The sequence below is a fragment of the Callithrix jacchus genome, chromosome X, assembly GCF_049354715.1.
Source record: "Callithrix jacchus isolate 240 chromosome X, calJac240_pri, whole genome shotgun sequence".
NCBI classification, from domain to species: Eukaryota; Metazoa; Chordata; class Mammalia; order Primates; family Cebidae; genus Callithrix; species Callithrix jacchus.
Window position 1 is genome coordinate 65,329,496 of NC_133524.1, and position 17,424 is coordinate 65,346,919.

Genomic DNA, 17,424 nt, shown 5'->3' on the forward strand with positions numbered 1-17,424 from the left:
ACCAAAAGCAATGGCCACAAAAGCCGAAAATGACAAATGGGATCTAATTAAACGAAAGAGCTTCTGCACAGCAAAAGACACTATCATCAGGGTGAACAGGCAACCTACAGAATGGGAGAAAATGTTTGCAGTCTATCCATCTCACAAAGGGCTAATATACAGAATCTACAAGGAACTTAAACAAATGTACAAGAAAAAACCAACCCCATCAAAAAGTGGGCAAAGGATATAAACAGACACTTTACAAAAGAAGGCATACATGAGGGTCAGCAAACATATGAAAAAATGCTCATCCTCACTGGTCATTAGAGAAATGCAAATCAAAACTACATTGAGATACCATCTCACGCCAGTTAGAATGGCGATCATTAAAAAATCTGGAGACACCAGATGCTGGAGAGGATGTGGAGAAATAGGAACACTTTTACACTGTCGGTGGGAGTGTAAATTAGTTCAACCATTGTGGAAGACAGTGTGGCCAGTCTTCAAGGATCTAGAACAAGAAATACCATTTGACCCAGCAATCCCATTACTGGGTATACACCCAGAGGATTATAAATTATTTTACTATAAAGACACATGTACATGTATGTTTACTGCAGTACTTTTCACAATAGCAAAGACTTGGAACCAACCCAAATGCCCATCAATGATAGACTGGATAAAGAAAATGTAGCACATATATACCACTGAATACTATGCAGCTATATAAAAAGATGAATTCATGTCTTTTATAGGGACATGGATGAAACTGGAAACCATATTCTCAGCAAACTGACACAGGAACAGAAAGCCAAACACCGCATGTTCTCACTCATAAGTAGGAGTTGAACAATGAGAACACACGGACACAGGGAGGGGAACATCACACACCAGGGCCTGTCGGGGGGGTAAGGGGCTAGGGGAGGGATAGCATTAGGAGAAATACCTAATGTAGATGATGGGTTGATGGGTGCAGCAAAGCCACCATGTCATGGGCATACCTGTGTAACAAACCTGCACGTTCTGCACATGTATCCCAGAACTTAAAGTATAATTTAAAAGAAAAAAGAAAGAAAAAAGGCACTGTGTTAGATTAAAAAGACAAAGAAGACATAAATAATGTGTGGCCCTACATTGAATACCAGATTGGACAAGCATCTATAAAAGGCCACTTTTTGGGTCAACTGGGAAAATGGTAATATGGTCTGGAAAAGTCAAAATTGTTAAAATAATAAAAGTAGACTAAAGAACAGCATAATCTCATTTTGGTAAAAAGAGCAAACATGTATGTGTATACAAAAATGCATGCATGTACACACGCACACGTGCACACACACACACAGAGAAAGAGAAAGAGAGAGAGAGAGAGAGAGGGGGGAGAGAAAAAGATCTGAAAGAACCTAAACTACATAAACAGTAATGATTACTGAAGGTTGGGAATAGAACGCTTTTACTTATTTTCTGCTTTTTTAATATTTTCTAATTTTTACAATGCACAGTATTGCTTCTCAAATAAGAGAAATATTATTAGAAAAATTTTAAGAATCTAGTAAGCCTAATAACCCATACCCTTCAGAACGGTAGCCCAGGACTATGGTTACAAAGGGGTACTAGATTGCAGAATTTTATTGCCTGACTCCAATCTTATCTGCCTCCAGTGAACCTTTCATTCAAGATGCTGGCAGGGCATCTGAAAGGACAGAGAGCTGGGACTTCATCTGAGTTTGCAGAACAGGTTGTACAAGTCATTTTTCCTCTGCCTTCTGATAAATAGCTGTAAGGATGGCAGAATTAGGTCCAAAGCTTGCTTCTATTGTAATATTCCACTGGTAGTAAGATTGCCAGGGAGGTGACCTTAGAGTTCTCCCATCTCTGACTAATAGAAGCCGCAGATACTAACCAAAAAGAACTGGATAATTGGGAACTTCAAATTGGCTGAGGTCAGTTTGGGTCTACCTGTTATTAGCCTGGAAAACAGGTAGGCAGTAGAAACACAGTACCAAGGCATAAATGCACTCATCGTAATTGATGATGAAAGCAGCAGTTGACAGGCAGGATAATCATGTGCATTTTAAAAACACATGAATTTTCTTCTTCTCCTGTGTAAATTTCTCTATTGAAACGAAGTCAATTTTTTATTTACATTTCCCTACAATTTTCATTATAAACTTTTTCAAACATGCAAAATGTTGGAAGCGTGGTACTAGGAAGACTCATACTGTCTATACCTAGATTCAAAAATTAACATATTACCACATTTGCTTTCTCTTTCTATATTTTTTTCTTAATCCTCTGAAAGTAAATTGCTTCAACCCTAAATACTTCAGCATTCATTGTCAAAGAATAAGCACATTTTCCTATAAAACCACAATAACATGTTTGCTTCTTAGAAAATTTACAATAATTCTATATCATCTAATATCTAGTCCATATTCCAATTTTCTCAAATGTTACAGGAGAAAAAAGTCTTTTATAGCTGTGTTTTTCAAATCTGGATGCAATCCAAGCTCTTGTACTGCATTTGTTTCTTTAGTCTCTTAATGTAGAACAGTACCTCTACCACTTTTTCCCACAACATTGACTTTTTGGAAAGTCCAAGCCTTTTCAAAAGTGTTTTTGTTTCTTTTTGTTTGTTTGTTTGAGACGGAGTCTCGCTCTGTTGCCCAGGCTGGAGTGCAGTGGCGCAATCTCAGCTCACTGCAACCTAAGCCTCCCAATTTCAAGGAATTCTCCTGCCTCAGCTTCCCAAGTAGCTGCGATTACAGGCACACACCACTACACCTGGCTAATTTTTTTGTATTTTTAGTAGAGACAGGGTTTCATCATATTGGCCAGGCTGGTCTTGAACTCCTGATCTTGTGATCTGCCCTCCTCGGTCTCCCAAAGTGCTGGGATTACAGGCGTGAGCCACTGAGCCTGGCCTTCAAAAGTTTTATAGAATGTCAAACACTCTGTGTTTATCTATACTCTTTATTTCCTGCAAACTGAAAAAAAATAATTTGATTCAGGCTACATATTTTTGGCAAAAATATTTCAGTTTATGTTTTAAAATTTTTATATCTATTTAGGAGGTATATAAGGTGGTTTGTTCCATTATTACTTTTTTTTGGTGGGGCAGGGAGCAGTTGAGTCTTGCTCTGTCACCCACACTGGAATGCAATGGCATGATGTCGGCTCACTGCAATCTCCACCTCCCAGGTTCAAGCAATTGTCTTGTCTCAGCCTCCAGGGTAGCTGAGATTACAGGCACTCACCATCATGCGTGGCTAATTTTTGTACTTTTCTAGAGACGGAGTTTCACCACGTTGGCCAGGCTGGTCTTGAACTCATGACCGCAGATGATACACCTGCCTCGACCTCCCAAAGTGCTGGAACTACAGGCATGAGCCACCGTGCCTGGCCAGCTCCATTATTACTTATGCTAACTTTGATCAATTACTTAAGGTGGTATCTGCCAGATAGATTCATTGTAAAGATACATTTTTAAAATTTGTGATTAGTAGGTAACCTGTCAGTAATACACTGGAATAATGTCAAGATCCTATTCCTCAATACTCTTTTACCCAATAGATTTGATTCATGTCTAAAACAGACCACTTAGACTGCAAACTAATGATTTTTCTAATTCTGCCATTCTTCCTACGTATATTAGCTGATATTCTTTCTGCATTAAAGAACTTTCCTTCCTCTATCCACCTCCAGGAGTTTTGGTTTTCAACATGTAATAATCAAATACATTTTTTATTGTTACTGATGTTCAGATTGACTCAAACATCATCAGTGTCAGCCCTTTCAAGGTTTCCATGTCCTTTGAACATGACACTATTGGTGTGACTCCATTCTTTCTTGCTCTGTGGTACTATTTATACAAGACTAACCTTGTATTTTCCTTGCTCTAGACATGGAATCAGCCATTCTGATTGCTTTGTAAAGGAAATGCTATTTAAAAACAAAAAACTGCACATTAAGTATATTCACTTCTTTTTGGGTAGAATCCCTTCAAGACTGCTTCAGTGAATAAAGTTTTTTCTTCTTGTTGCTTTCTCTTTAAATTATGGATTCATATTGACATTCTTAATTTAATTTTAATGTTATAAAATTATGTCTTTAATTTTATATCTGTGTCTCTTTTTTGTACACTATATAGCTTAGCTTATGATAACATTAACATATTTACTTCTTTGCTCTTTATAAGATGTGTGTGTGTTTCAAGTTAAATTACATTACTACTATAAATAAACCTACCGAGTGATGCTTAAAAATTTGCTCTTCTTGTTTCTAGAGTATATCTCATTAAGGACGAGTCAGAGGACTGTGCTGACAAGTTAGTTGAAATAACTGCTTTCTCTCTGTGATTATGTTATCAAGTTGATAAACACTTATGTTCATTAAATTCATTTGCTTTTTTTGGTGTTGTTTTATGGTTTATAATTTTTGATTTAATTTTATTTTTTGGATATGTAAAACATTATTAGTCAGAAATATATAAGGAGTTGTACTTAGAGGAATCCAGCTCTTATCCCTATCCCCTACACGCTACTTACCACATCTATCCACCATAATAACCACTTTCGTTAGTTTATTTTTATAACAAGTTTATTGAAATATATTTCACATATCATAAAATTCACCCTTTTAAAGGGTACAGTTAAATGGTTTTTAGTATATTCATGGAGCTGTGCAACCGTCACCTTATCTAATTCCAGAAATTTTCATCATTCCAAAAAGAAGCCTCACACTCATCATCAATTACCCCCATACTTCTCAAGCCCCCATTTCCCAGACTATCACTCATCAACTTTCTCTATGGACTTTTCTATTCTGAACATTTCATATAAATGGAATCATATAATATATGTACTGTTGTATCTTGTTTTTTTTTTACTTAGCATAATGCTTTTAGTGTTTATCCTTGGTGTAGCATGTATCAGTACTTCATCCTTTTTTATAGCTGAATAATATTCCATTGCCTGTATATCACATTTTGTTTACCTATTCATTAGTTGACAGACATTTGGGTTGTTTCTGCTTTTTGACAACTACGAATAATGCTGCTATGGACATTTGTGTACAGGTTTTTGTGTGGACACATGTTTTCATTTATCTTAGGTTTATACCTAGGAGTGGAATTGCTGGATTTATGGCAACTATACATTTAACTTTTGGAGTCATTAGTTTTTTTTTAATTTATCTTAGTGTATGATTCAGTTGACAAAAATTTTTTTGAAATGTGTGTGCATTCTTACATAATCTTATTTTCCTCTTTTTTCTTGCAAAAGAAAAGCTAGCATATTATAAACCTTGTTTTACAGCTTGAGTTTTTTAAATGTAATTGTTTGTTTTACATGCTGGAAAATAGTAATACACCCCAGAAACCACTACAAAACAAAGTTCATAGAGGTCTTCCTCATTCTTTTTTTTAAATTACTACATAACACTACATTGTTGAATACACCCTTATTTACTTGACTTGTCCCCTATTTTCAGATATTTGTGCTGTTTCCAATCTTTTGCTTTTGAAAACTGTGCTGCAATGACAAACCTTGTGCATGTGTTGTTTGTATTTGTGAAGGTGTATCGTTAGAGTACATGCCTTAAAAAAAAAAGCAAACATATTATATGCCTTGTTTTGCTGGGTCAAAGGATAACTGAATATGCGGATTTGTTAGGTATTGCCAAATCCCCTCTTCTGGAACTGTACTGCATTAATATGATAAATTTAGTAGAGGACAGTTTCCCCATAGTCTCATTAACAAATGTTAGGATCTGTCAATAAATGGTAGCTCAGTATAGGTTTAATTTGTATTTTTGTTACTATGAGTGAACTTGAGTATATTTCCATATATTTAAGAGTATTTGCCATGCTATTTCTGTGATCTATTTGTTCATGTCTTCTTCTGATTTCAAGAATTTGAGGACTAAGATTCTTGAAGTAAGCCAGGCATTCAGCCTTTGGGCAGATAGAGGCAGGCACACTGTCGCTCACTAAGCAGGGACATCCTCAATTGAGTCCTTGGCTCCTGTAACATGTTGAGACTCTCAGAAAGTCAGAGCTGAAGGAACCTTTTGGGATTAGCTGCTTCAGTCCCTTTGTGTTATAGATGAACAAACTTGTGGCCCAGAGAGTGGGAGAGACTTTCTCTAGGTCACACAGCATATTTGTGGCAGATCTAGAACTTGAGCCAAAGACTCTTCCAGGGTAACTTTACATTAACATGCAAATGGTTTCTTTGCTGGGTTTTGTACATTTACTGAGATTATCACAAACTACTTTTTGGAGAGCATATGCCTCTTACTGTCCTCTATTTGCTCAAATTGCAAACACTGGCAATAAATATAAAAGCTATCCTCTCTTGTTAATTCTGCTTATTACCTATATCAGTGTCCATAATATTCATTTGCTATAGAAGTGTAAAAAACAGCCCTTGAAAGTCAGAGCTGAATCAGATTTGGAGATCTCACATATAATAGGAAAACTCAAGGTCCAGATAGGCAAAGCACTCAGAATTTACTACAGGGGGAGGCCAAAAGAGCCATTAACCTGGAAACTCGCCTTCATTAAAGGCCTCAATTTAGGTGTTTGAGATCCTCTCCAACTGAGGCTAAAATGTATGATTACTGCATCTTTTGAGTATGCAGACAACTGTACTTGTTAAATATATAAACTTAAAATACATTATAATTTTTAAACTTATTTTCACATTGCTTTACTGTTTAGTACACCAAGAGAGGCCTTAAGAATGACCTGTTCCTGGTCATAAAATGAACTAATAGCAGAAAGCAGAAATGAAACTAGAGCTCAGGTCTGCTGGCTCCTGGACAGAACACTTTCTGCCTTTTTTGAGCCAAGTAAATTCATCTTGATTTACAATATTAAATCCTCTGGCCAGGAAGCATCACTGTGCAATACATGTGCCCCTTTCACCTGCCTGCCTCAGTGCCCATCACCAGGACTATTTTCCATAATCCCACTGTCTGTTACTGTCAGCCACACCAGGGCAAGAAGTGGACCAGAACCTTAACAAAAAGTTCCATTTCTTGAAAGCCACTCATGTGACATGCATTTTACCTGTGTCCATTCTAATCCACATAACTGGCCTTCACTGTAGGGACTGTACAGATGATCAAACAGATTCAGAGAGGTTTGCCTAAGATTATATAGCTAAATCAGTTAGAGAGCTCCAATTCAAAACCAGGTTCATCTGACAGCAAAGCCTATGTCCACTCCACTCTACCTTGCTGTTACCTTTCAACTGAGACAATCCACATGCATGATGACTCCAAGAGGATATATACATGGGTCAAGGCAAAATAGCCTTCCTCACAGAACACTCAGCCTTCCAAGGAAGCAGTTAAGGGCTGGGGCTGAAAGAGCTGTGAAGCAGTTTCTGTGTAGTCCAACCACATGGGCCAGTCATCTAAGAGAAACTTTTTCTGAAAATCCAGCAGTTACTTACTTGACCAAGTGTCTTATCAGAAGTTCTAGCATCTCTCGGTTCTTTTCTGGTAGCTTATATACCAGGGAGTGAATAGCTCCCAGGCGGTAATCCAGGTTGTCAGACTCTGGGAGAGAACAGTAGGAGATAAATGGTTTGGCATTCTGGGCAACTAGATCAAGCAAATTTTTACATGTATATGCACACACACACACACACACACACACGCAAGTACAAAGAGAGAGAGAGAGAGAGAAGACTGTCTCAGACAGAGTCAGAAGTCCAGGCACAGAAGGTTGTTTCTAAAGTCTCACAGATAAACTTCCAGCTGGAAACCTATTCCCATCCACCTTCCTTTTGGTACTAAGAAGTGTGCTGCTGCCTCTGGATTCCTGTGAAAATCACTGAGAGAGCCCAGAAGTAAAGAAAAAAGCTCCCTTGTTTCAACAAAGACCCATTATGATGTTAAATCCCCTGAATCTTTTTCCTGAACACCACACAGGATATGATGCAGAATAAGGGTAATGTTGAAGTGGGAGGGGCACCCATACAGTGACCTTAGCCAAAACTTTCAATGCTTCTTTAATCGCCAACTTTTGGGGGTGATTCTATATGCCTTATTTCCCATGTACTAACGTCCTCTCCCTCAGTTTTCTCATCTAGAAAATGTGACGCTGGAGCTATCAGATTAAGAACAATGGTTCACAACACAATGGAAAAGCTTTTAAACAGGCAAAATGCTGAAGGAAGTTGAAACAGCAATTGTCGTGTAACCATTTTGCTGTCCCCTGGTAATGCGAGCAAATGTTCTTGTTCTGATGGAAGAGGCAATGAATAAATATATAAATAAAGTCTTTATATTCATCATATTCCTCAAGTTAACCAATTTTCTCAAGCCCTCTTAAGTAACACTAATTATGAAAAATAATACAACTCTTGAGTTAGACAACAAGCAAGAATACTCTCATTTGGCAGTTGTGCATAATTTGTTTATGTGTTTTAGGTTTCTGTGCCCTCAATCACTTCTCCAAACAATTTTCTAGGCTAATTGCAGTAAACATTAAGAAACTAGGACAATACAGTTAATTAGTAACATAAATACTTACTGGCAGCAGAGACCAGCTCTTTGTGAAGCCTATAAGTCATGACAGGTTCAGAAAGATTCCTGGAATGAATGAAAATTGTCAGTTTCTTTGGGAAGTATGCAGCTGGGTACTGGATTCTTAGTTCTGGAGACAGTAAGGCTGACATTTCTGAACCCTACAACTTAGTGGGATTATATTCATTTTTCTCTTAACCTGAAGCTTCATCAGGGTAATCCAAGTAGCTAGTAATTCAACAAAAGACCTGCAAGAGCATGGACTGAGGCCTCTGGCAAAGTCTCCAATTAGCTCCCAAAAGAGAAAAGAGGCACAAACCAGTCCTGCAAAATTCCAAAGGGGGCCCATTCTGAATGTTACCATGAATCTCTTACAATTTGATAGACAGATCCTTAGAATTTCCAAAGTGCTTTTGCAATTGTGCTCCCAATTGACGCTTACAATAATCCTGTGAGGCAGAACAGTTACTCAAATCCCCATTTATAGGAAGAGGAATCTCAGGCTCAAATGGGTTTATTCACTTAGTCAAAAAACACTAGCTGAGCATCTACTTGTACAGGGCATTATGCCAGGTATTGGGAATCCAGAAACAAACAGAAATAGTCCAAACCTCCAAGAAGCTAATAGTTTAGTAGAGAAGAGCACCATACACAAAACTTGCAATGCAGTGGGACAAGTATGATGATAAAATAAAGGTACATGGTAGGTGGCTCAGAGAAAGTAAGAAATCAACCAATAATTATAAGAATAGCAAACTCTGTATTGCTCTAATAGATTTACATGTATTAACCCATTTATAAAGCTTGTAACAACTCTGTGAGGTGGGTACTGTTTCCAATTTATAGATGTGGGAACTGAGGCCTAGTGAAGTTAAAGAACTCATCCAAAATTACACAGCTAATAAATGGCAGAAGCAGGAAGTCTTGTCTCCTGGGTCCATGCTCTTAATTACTATACTACACTGCCTGCCACTGTTGTTATTGCAGTAATCCAAGCAAAAGATAAATAAAAGACAGAAGGGCTAGGCATGGTGGCTGACACCTGTAATCTGAGCACTTTGAGAGATCAAGTTAGGAGAATCACTTAAGCCCAAGAGTTCAAGACCAGTCTGGTCAACTTAATGAGACCCCCCCACCTCTTAAAAAAAATGTAAAAACAGTAGCTGGGCATGGTGGTGAGTGCCTGTAGTCCAGACTACTCAAGGGGCTGAGGTGGGAAGATCACTTGAGCCTGAGAGAGAGAAGGGTATGGTGGGAGGGCAAGGCGGCAATGAGTCATAATCACACCACTGCATTCCAGCCTGCGTGACAAAGCATAGAAAGAATAGGTGAGGAGAGTTTTTTAAAAAATATTAACAAAAGAACTCCTTCTTTGATTGGGTATGATGGCAAGAGAGCAATTTGGTTTGGGTGAGTGAATACAGTAAGTTGATTAAGAGGAAAGTAGAGATGCTCAGGGAGGCCTCAGGAAGGAGATATCTACTAAGAAGCTAGATACAAGGCTCTGCTACATCAGAGAAGCAGATGTGAAAATCAGGAACCTGGACAGATGATAAAACCACAAGAACAGATGCCACTGCTCCAGAGGAGCTGGCAAACTGGTAGTCAAACAGCTACATGAGGCCTTCTGACATTTCTCCTTTGTCCAGCACAGTGTATAAAAGTGAAATGGAATTGAATCAATGATCAAAATATTTAAAAATGAGATATTTCATATAAAAATTTTTTTATTTTAAAAATATTTCATACAAACCCATATCCCCTGCCTGTTGAAAAATGCAAAGATCTTTGTAGAAGTAAACAACACTGCTGTTTGTATGTAAACAAAGGGATTGTCATGCAAAAAATGGTTCAATGTGCAAAGTGTTTAATAGGAAAATAGTCTACTTCACTCAGTTTTATTCCCTGGCCCCTGTAGATATTTCAGTTTTCAGTTGCTCTACTATAGTAAAATGAGAAGAGAGCCCTGGGAAATACCAAATAGAAAGCCCATAAAGGGGATTGACAAAAATGACCAAAGAGGTTAGAGAAAAACAAAAAGTAAGTGATTCAGCAGAGTCCAAAATAGGAGAAAGTATTAAGGAGGGCTTGGTAGCAATTTCAAATGTTATAAAAAGATCCAGTAAGGTAAACACTGACAACTGTCCTTTGTGTACAGCATTGAAGGTATCCCTGGTTACCCTGGCAAAAGCACCTTCATTGGAGCAGAGAGGGTAAGAGTTATTACAACGAGTTAAGAGGGACCTGGGGAGTTAAGAAGTACAGACAGAGACTGTATATTACTTGACACAGAAGCTTGGTTAATGTCGATGAAGAGTGAAACTGTGTAAAATATTTTAAGAGATTTATTCTGAGTCAAATATGAGTGACCATGGCCCGTGACACAGCCCTCAGGAGGTTCTGACAACTTGTGCCTAAGGGGGTCGGCGTATAGCTTGGCTTTACATATGTTTAGAGAGGCATGAAGCATCAATTAAATATATTTAAGAAATACATTGGTTTGGTTCAGAAAGATGAGACAACTCAAAGTGGGCGCTTCCAGGCTATAGGTAAACATTTGCTGGTTGACAATTGGTTGAGTTTATCTTTAGACCTGGGATCAATGGAAAGGAATGTTGAGGTTAAGTCAAAAGACGGTGGAGACCAAGTTTTATTGTGCAGAGGAATCTCTCAGATAGCAGACCTCAGAGACAGCAGGTTGTAAAACGATTCTTATTAGACCTAAAAGGGTGTCTGGCTCTTAGTTAATTATCTCCTGGATCTGGAAAGAAAGAAAGAGAGAAAACAATGGGGGAAGGGGATTTTCTATAGAATGTGGATTTTTCCCACAAGAGACTTTGCAAGGCAATTTCAAGATATGGCAAGGAAATATATTTTGGGGTAAAACATTTTCATTTTTTCCCTTGTTATGCCAGAGTCAGACTGGAAAGTAAATCACAATATAAAGGGTTAAATAAAACCCATCTGATGAGAATGTATGCTTTGTAGGGCATGACTCCCCAGTCCCCTTAGAAAGGAATTTGGGCAAAATAAAAAATCAGAGCTTAGTTCTCACTGAGAAGGGATAAAGCATCTCATTAGGCAATCTTGTTTACTCTAACTATCATCAATATGCTCAATGATCACCAAGATTTTAGATCAAGCCCAAAACTCATCATTGACTTTCAGACCTATATATTCAATTGCCTGCTTAATATTACGCCCTGATTTCTTCAAAGTTACCCACATTTGACATATCCAAATTCCAACTTATTGCCTGCCTCAAACTTAGTTTTCTTGTGTATCTTAAATCAGTAAACACACGACCATCATTTGGTTGTATGGGCCAGAAACATAAAGTTACCTTTTTATCACCCTATCTCCAGCCCTCATCAGTTTGACTTCCTAAATCTCTTGAATATGCTTACTTCTAGGAATAGCTACTGCTACTCCCTAGTCCAAGCATGAGCATCATCTCTTGCCTAAATGACAGCCATAGCCTGCTGAAAGATTCCCACATCTCTGCCCATTTTATATCACTGTAACCTAATATCCATACATTTTTTTTCAAAATACAAATCTCAATATGCATCTCTTATTTAAAATCTTTCAATACATTCCCTTTACTTTTAAGATAAATTTACCCCCTAATTTTTAAAAGATCCTATAAAGTCCCAAATGATCTGGCTTCTACATACCTCTCCCTGCCTCTCTACACTCAATACTCCCCCTGTTCTGATTCATGTAGTTTCCTGAAGGGGACTTCCTCCCTCCTGCCTCAAGACTTTGCATATTCACTTCCCTCTCTCTGGAACCCAACCCCCACTTGGTTAATTCTGACTTACAATTCAAAACTCAGTTTAAACAACCGGAATGGGTGAGGTCTTCCTATTAAATGCTTTCATAGGTATACCTTTCCTTCAGAGTACTTATTAGAGTTTATTACATCTGTGTGCTTATTTGTCTTCTAGTTCTTTAAGGTCAGAGACCATATCTATACATAACTGTTTGCCTAGTGCCTTAACATCATACTTGGCATTGAGTAAGCACTGAGGATATTTTTCTTGAATCATTTAATGATTTAAAGATGTATATGGCTGCAGCATACTTACGTGCTGAAAAAAAGAGCCAGTTTAATGAGAGGATAAAAATATAGGAGAGAAAAGGGATGATTTCTAGAGAACTTCTCTGGAGAGGCTATAGATAAGGGGTGATTTAGTTACCTAGAACAGAGGGTGGAGATCTGCCCTGGAACACAGCTACTTTTGAGAACTCTAAAGGGTATTTACTGGCTGGTGTATATTACAGAACCATGGATGAGAGTCACAAGAACAAGTATCACTTATTGGGGATGCTGCCCACTCACACTTTCATGCTTGATCCTCTCATCTTTGAAAAGGACCATACTGCCTATTACAGGATGAGCTGGGAATAATGCAATGTGGGGAAGTCCTTACAAATCTAAGAAAATGTTGAGACTCCTTCGAAGGGAGCTAGAGATACAGAATCACTTATTCCCACTCTTCTCGTCACAAGTCTTCTTATTCATAACAGATTGCTCTCTGTCTTTATTAAATTACCAAGCCATCCAAAGAAGGCCAAAGCTCCTGGAAGTAGGGGGCAGGAGAAGAAGATGCCCCAGTGCCAGGGGCCTTATAAATCAGAGACACTTAGATTTAATAAATACAAGCTGGGATCATAGGTATTACTTAATGGGGGAAATGGGGCACCTTGGTTTCCTCATCTGCAAAATGAGTCAAGTACCATCTAGTACACTCAGTTAATGGGAGAAAAAAACAATGACCCTATCAGTGTAAACTGGCCACAGCCTAGAACAGAATAACCCCTCCAATAATGGTTCTTTTCTTCATCAGCAGATACAGGAGAAATATTCCTGGAAAGAACATTCAAGTTTATGTAAAGCCCTAAGATGATGCTACAAAAGAAAAATATTTAACAGCAATATCTTAAACCCAAATTAGTTTAGATTAATGAGATTTTCCAGAACTTAAATATCAATCTTAATGGCTTAAGAGCAAAATCATTGAAAAGAAAAGGCTTTCGCACGTAAAGTATGATACATACTATGAGACATAAAGAGTGGTAAGAAATCAATGTGTTTAAAAAATATATATGTCTCAAACACCTTTTGCACAATATAAATTTATGTCAATAAATTGAACAATATATTCATCAATTTTGTGCATTCCCAAATTTTGTTGGTGAGTTTACTTTTTTTACATACTGCTGACAGTTCATATAGCTCCAACATCATTACGGTTGTATTTTCTTGATTTTGTTTCCATTATCTGGATTAAGGCATGATATGCAGCACATCATACATAGCATACTATTTTTGCCCAAATGCAATTTGACATTTCAAAATTGTTATTATTCTTTAAAACATGTTAGCCGCCCTGAATAGTCACAGCTCATGATTCTGCTAGTGAAGCCATCATGACATCACTCTGTGAACAGCAAAACATATTCAATTATTTCAAGTACAGGATTTTAGAAAATAATCATTTTAGCCTTTTTTCAATAACAATTCTATTATTTTTATGCTTCTCTTGCTTAAACTCTCAGATTTAAAAGACAGTCTTTGCACATCCTTGGCCAGAAATCCTCTTCACATACTTTTTCTTAAGCAATTCTAAGCAACCTCCTGGAACTGGGACCACATTAACTCCACTCAGCACCCAGAGAAATTTCACCAACTATGAAATGCAAACTCCCAATTCAAATCAGGCATACCTGAGGTAGAATTTCAAGGAGCTGGTGATTGTCTTAATGTCCCAGTCACTATTATGAAAATCAACATCTCCTGGGCATTTAGGATCTATTTGAGAAAAGTAAACAAAAAACAAGTTAATCATCCAAAAACCTTACATTTTACCTCTTTTAAAAGAAAAACAATATGACGCTAAGTAGCTTTTAAGAGGTCAAAACGTTAGAAGAAGCAAATCTTTGATGTTTCAAAAACCTGACTGCATTCTGCTCTACCATATAAGGAATAAGGAAGTAATCTATCCAATTCATACAACAAAGAAAAACTGAACAAACAAAATCAATTCTCCTTAGAGTCATCAGATAACTGGGATCATAGAGTAAATGACTGCCCCCCAAAGTGAGGAAATAGAGAGATAGAGAGAACCAAATCTGATTGTAACAGAAGCCCAGGAGTAGAAAACTTCTTGGGAAACAGTACTGGGATAGGATAACCTAATCTGTAATTTACAAATTGCTGGAGGCTCAATATGTTTGGATTTGAAAAGTTGAAAACTCCAGTCGGGCCCAGTCCAAAAAGGGCCCCCATACTTTTGTGAGTTTTAACTACAGGAGTCCTATCAAGTTTTGATGGTGAAAACTCCCTTCATGCTTCCAGCAGGGTGAAAAGATAAGTAGTCATTTAAAAATATTCACAGATCCTTCTCTTCTTCTTAATAAGGTCTGCCCTCAAAAGAAACTACTTTTACCAGATTATAACCTCCTGCAGTTTTATCAGAACCTAAGTGAACGAGGTGAAGGGAAATACCCAATTCCAGACTCAACTTCCCTTAAAGTCTCTTCCAAGGCTGGGGAGGGGGAACAAAACAAACCTGAGAACTTAAGTAAGTCACAGGCCAGGGGCACAACTCACTAAAAGACAGAGACATACTCATAGACTTATAGAAGACTTCCCCACCCATGACACCTTACCACCATGTCAATTGGCCTCATATGTACTCATGGAAATATGACTAAAAGAATTGTGCTTCTCAGGTAATTATTTAAGTCTTTAGGCAAAACCAAAATAACAGAGGATGCAAAAACAAGAACATCAGAGTTATGATTAGCCTCTACCACCATAACACTAGCTAGCTAATCAGCCACATTTCTTTTCTTTTTTTTATATATTTTAAGTTTTGGGGTACATGTGCAGAATGTGCAGATTTGTTACATAGGTATACACGTGCCATGGTGTTTTGCTGCACCCATCACCCCACCATCTACATTAGGTATTTCTCCTAATGCTATCCCTCCTCAGTCCCCCACCCCCGACAGGCCCTGGTGTGTGATGGTCCCCTCCCTGTGTCCATGTGTTCTCACTGTTCAACTACCACTTCTGAGTGAGAACATCTGGTGTTTGGTTTTCTGTTCTTGTGTTAGTTTGCTGAGAATGAAGGTTTCTACCTTCATCCACGACTCTGCAAAGGACATGAACTCATCCTTCTTTATGGCCGCATAGTTTTCCATGGTGTATATGTGCCACATTTTCTTTATCCAGTCCATCATTGATGGGCATTTGGGTTGGTTCCAAGTCTTTGCTGTTGAGATTAGTGCCACAATAAACATGCGTGTGCATGTGTCTTTGTAGTAGAATGATTTACATTCCTTTTGGTATATATCCAGTAATGGGATTTCTGGGTCAAATGGCATTTCTGGTTCTAGAGCCTTCAGGAATCACCACATTGTCTTCCACAATGGTTGAACTAGTTTACACTCCCACCAATAGTGTAAACTATTTCTCCACATCCTCTCCAGCATCTGTTCTCTCCTGACTTTTTAATGATCACAATTCTAACTGGCATGAGATGGTATCTCATTGTGGTTTTGATTTGCATTTCTCTAATTACCAGTGATGATGAGCTTTTTGTCATAAGTTTGTTGGCTGCATAAATGTCTTCTTTGGAGAAGTGTCTGTTCATACTGTTCATATCCTTAATCCACTTTTTGATGGCATTGTTTTTTTTTCTTGTACATTTGTTTAAGTTCTTTGTAGATTCTGGATATTAGCCCTTTGTGAGGTGGATAGAATGCAAAAATTTTCTCCCATTCTGTGGGTTGCCTGTTCACCCTGATGATAGTTTCTTTTGCTGTGCAGAAGCTCTTTAGTTTAATTAGATCCCGTTTGTCAATTTTGGGTTTTGTTGCCATTGCTTTTGGTGTTTTAGTCATGAAGTCCTTGTGCATGCCTATGTCCTGAATGGTACTGCCTAGGTTTTCTTCTATGGTTTTTATGGTTTTAGGTCTTATATTTATGTCTTTAATCCATCTTGAGTTTATTTTTGTATAAGGTGTAAGGAAGCGGTCCAGTTTCAGTTTTCTTCATATGGTTAGCCAGTTTTACCAACACCATATATTAAATAGAGAATCCTTTCCCCATTGCTTATTTCTGTCAGGTGTGTCAAAGATCAGATGATTGTAGATGTGTGGCATTATTTCTGAGGCCTCTGTTCTGTTCCATTAGTCTATATATCTGTTTTGGTATCAGTACCACACTGTTTTGGTTACTGTAACCTTGTAATATAATTTGAAGTCAGGTAGCATGATGCCTCCAGCTTTGTTCTATTTGCTTAGGAATGTCTTGGCTGTACAGGATCTTTTTTGGTTCCAAATGAAATTTAAAGTAGTTTTTTTAATTCTGTGAAGAAAGTCCATAGTAGCTTGATGTGGATATCATGGAATTTACAAATTACTTTGGGCAGTATGACAATCTTCATGATATTAATTCTTTGTATCCATGAGCATGGAATGTTTTTCCATTTGTTTGTGTCCTCTCTTATTTCCTTGATCAGTGGTTTGTAGTTCTCCTTAAAGAGGTTCCTCACATCCCTTGAAAGTTGTATTCCTAGGTATTTAATTCTCTTTGTAGCTATTGTGAACAGGAGTTCACTCATGATCTGTCTCTCTGTTTGTCTATTATTGGTGTATAGAAATTCTTGTGATTTTTGCACATTGATTTTGTATCCCGAGACTTTGCTGAAGTTGCTTATCAGCTTTAGAAGATTTTGGGCTGAGATGATGGGGTCTTCTAAATATACAATCATGTCATCTGCAAACAGAGACAATTTGACTTCCTCTTTTCCTATTTGAATACCCTGTATTTCTTCCTCTTCCCTGATTGCCCTAGCCAGAACTTCCAATACTGTGTTGAATGGGAGTGGT

General features: G+C 37.7%; 1 protein-coding gene across 10 annotated transcripts in view; it reads right to left on the reverse strand.

Moving 5' to 3' along the window:
• Positions 1 to 17,424, reverse strand: part of OPHN1 (oligophrenin 1) — a 426,354-nt gene that overhangs the window by 86,527 nt on the left and 322,403 nt on the right. For all 10 annotated transcript variants that reach the window (XM_078363585.1, XM_078363584.1, XM_078363579.1 and 7 more), the window contains 3 exons: positions 14,251 to 14,335; positions 8,525 to 8,583; positions 7,440 to 7,545 (listed from right to left, as the gene is read on the reverse strand). In XM_078363585.1, coding sequence (XP_078219711.1) covers positions 7,440 to 7,545; positions 8,525 to 8,583; positions 14,251 to 14,335 — 250 coding nt within the window. The remainder of the gene's footprint in view (positions 1 to 7,439; positions 7,546 to 8,524; positions 8,584 to 14,250; positions 14,336 to 17,424) is intronic.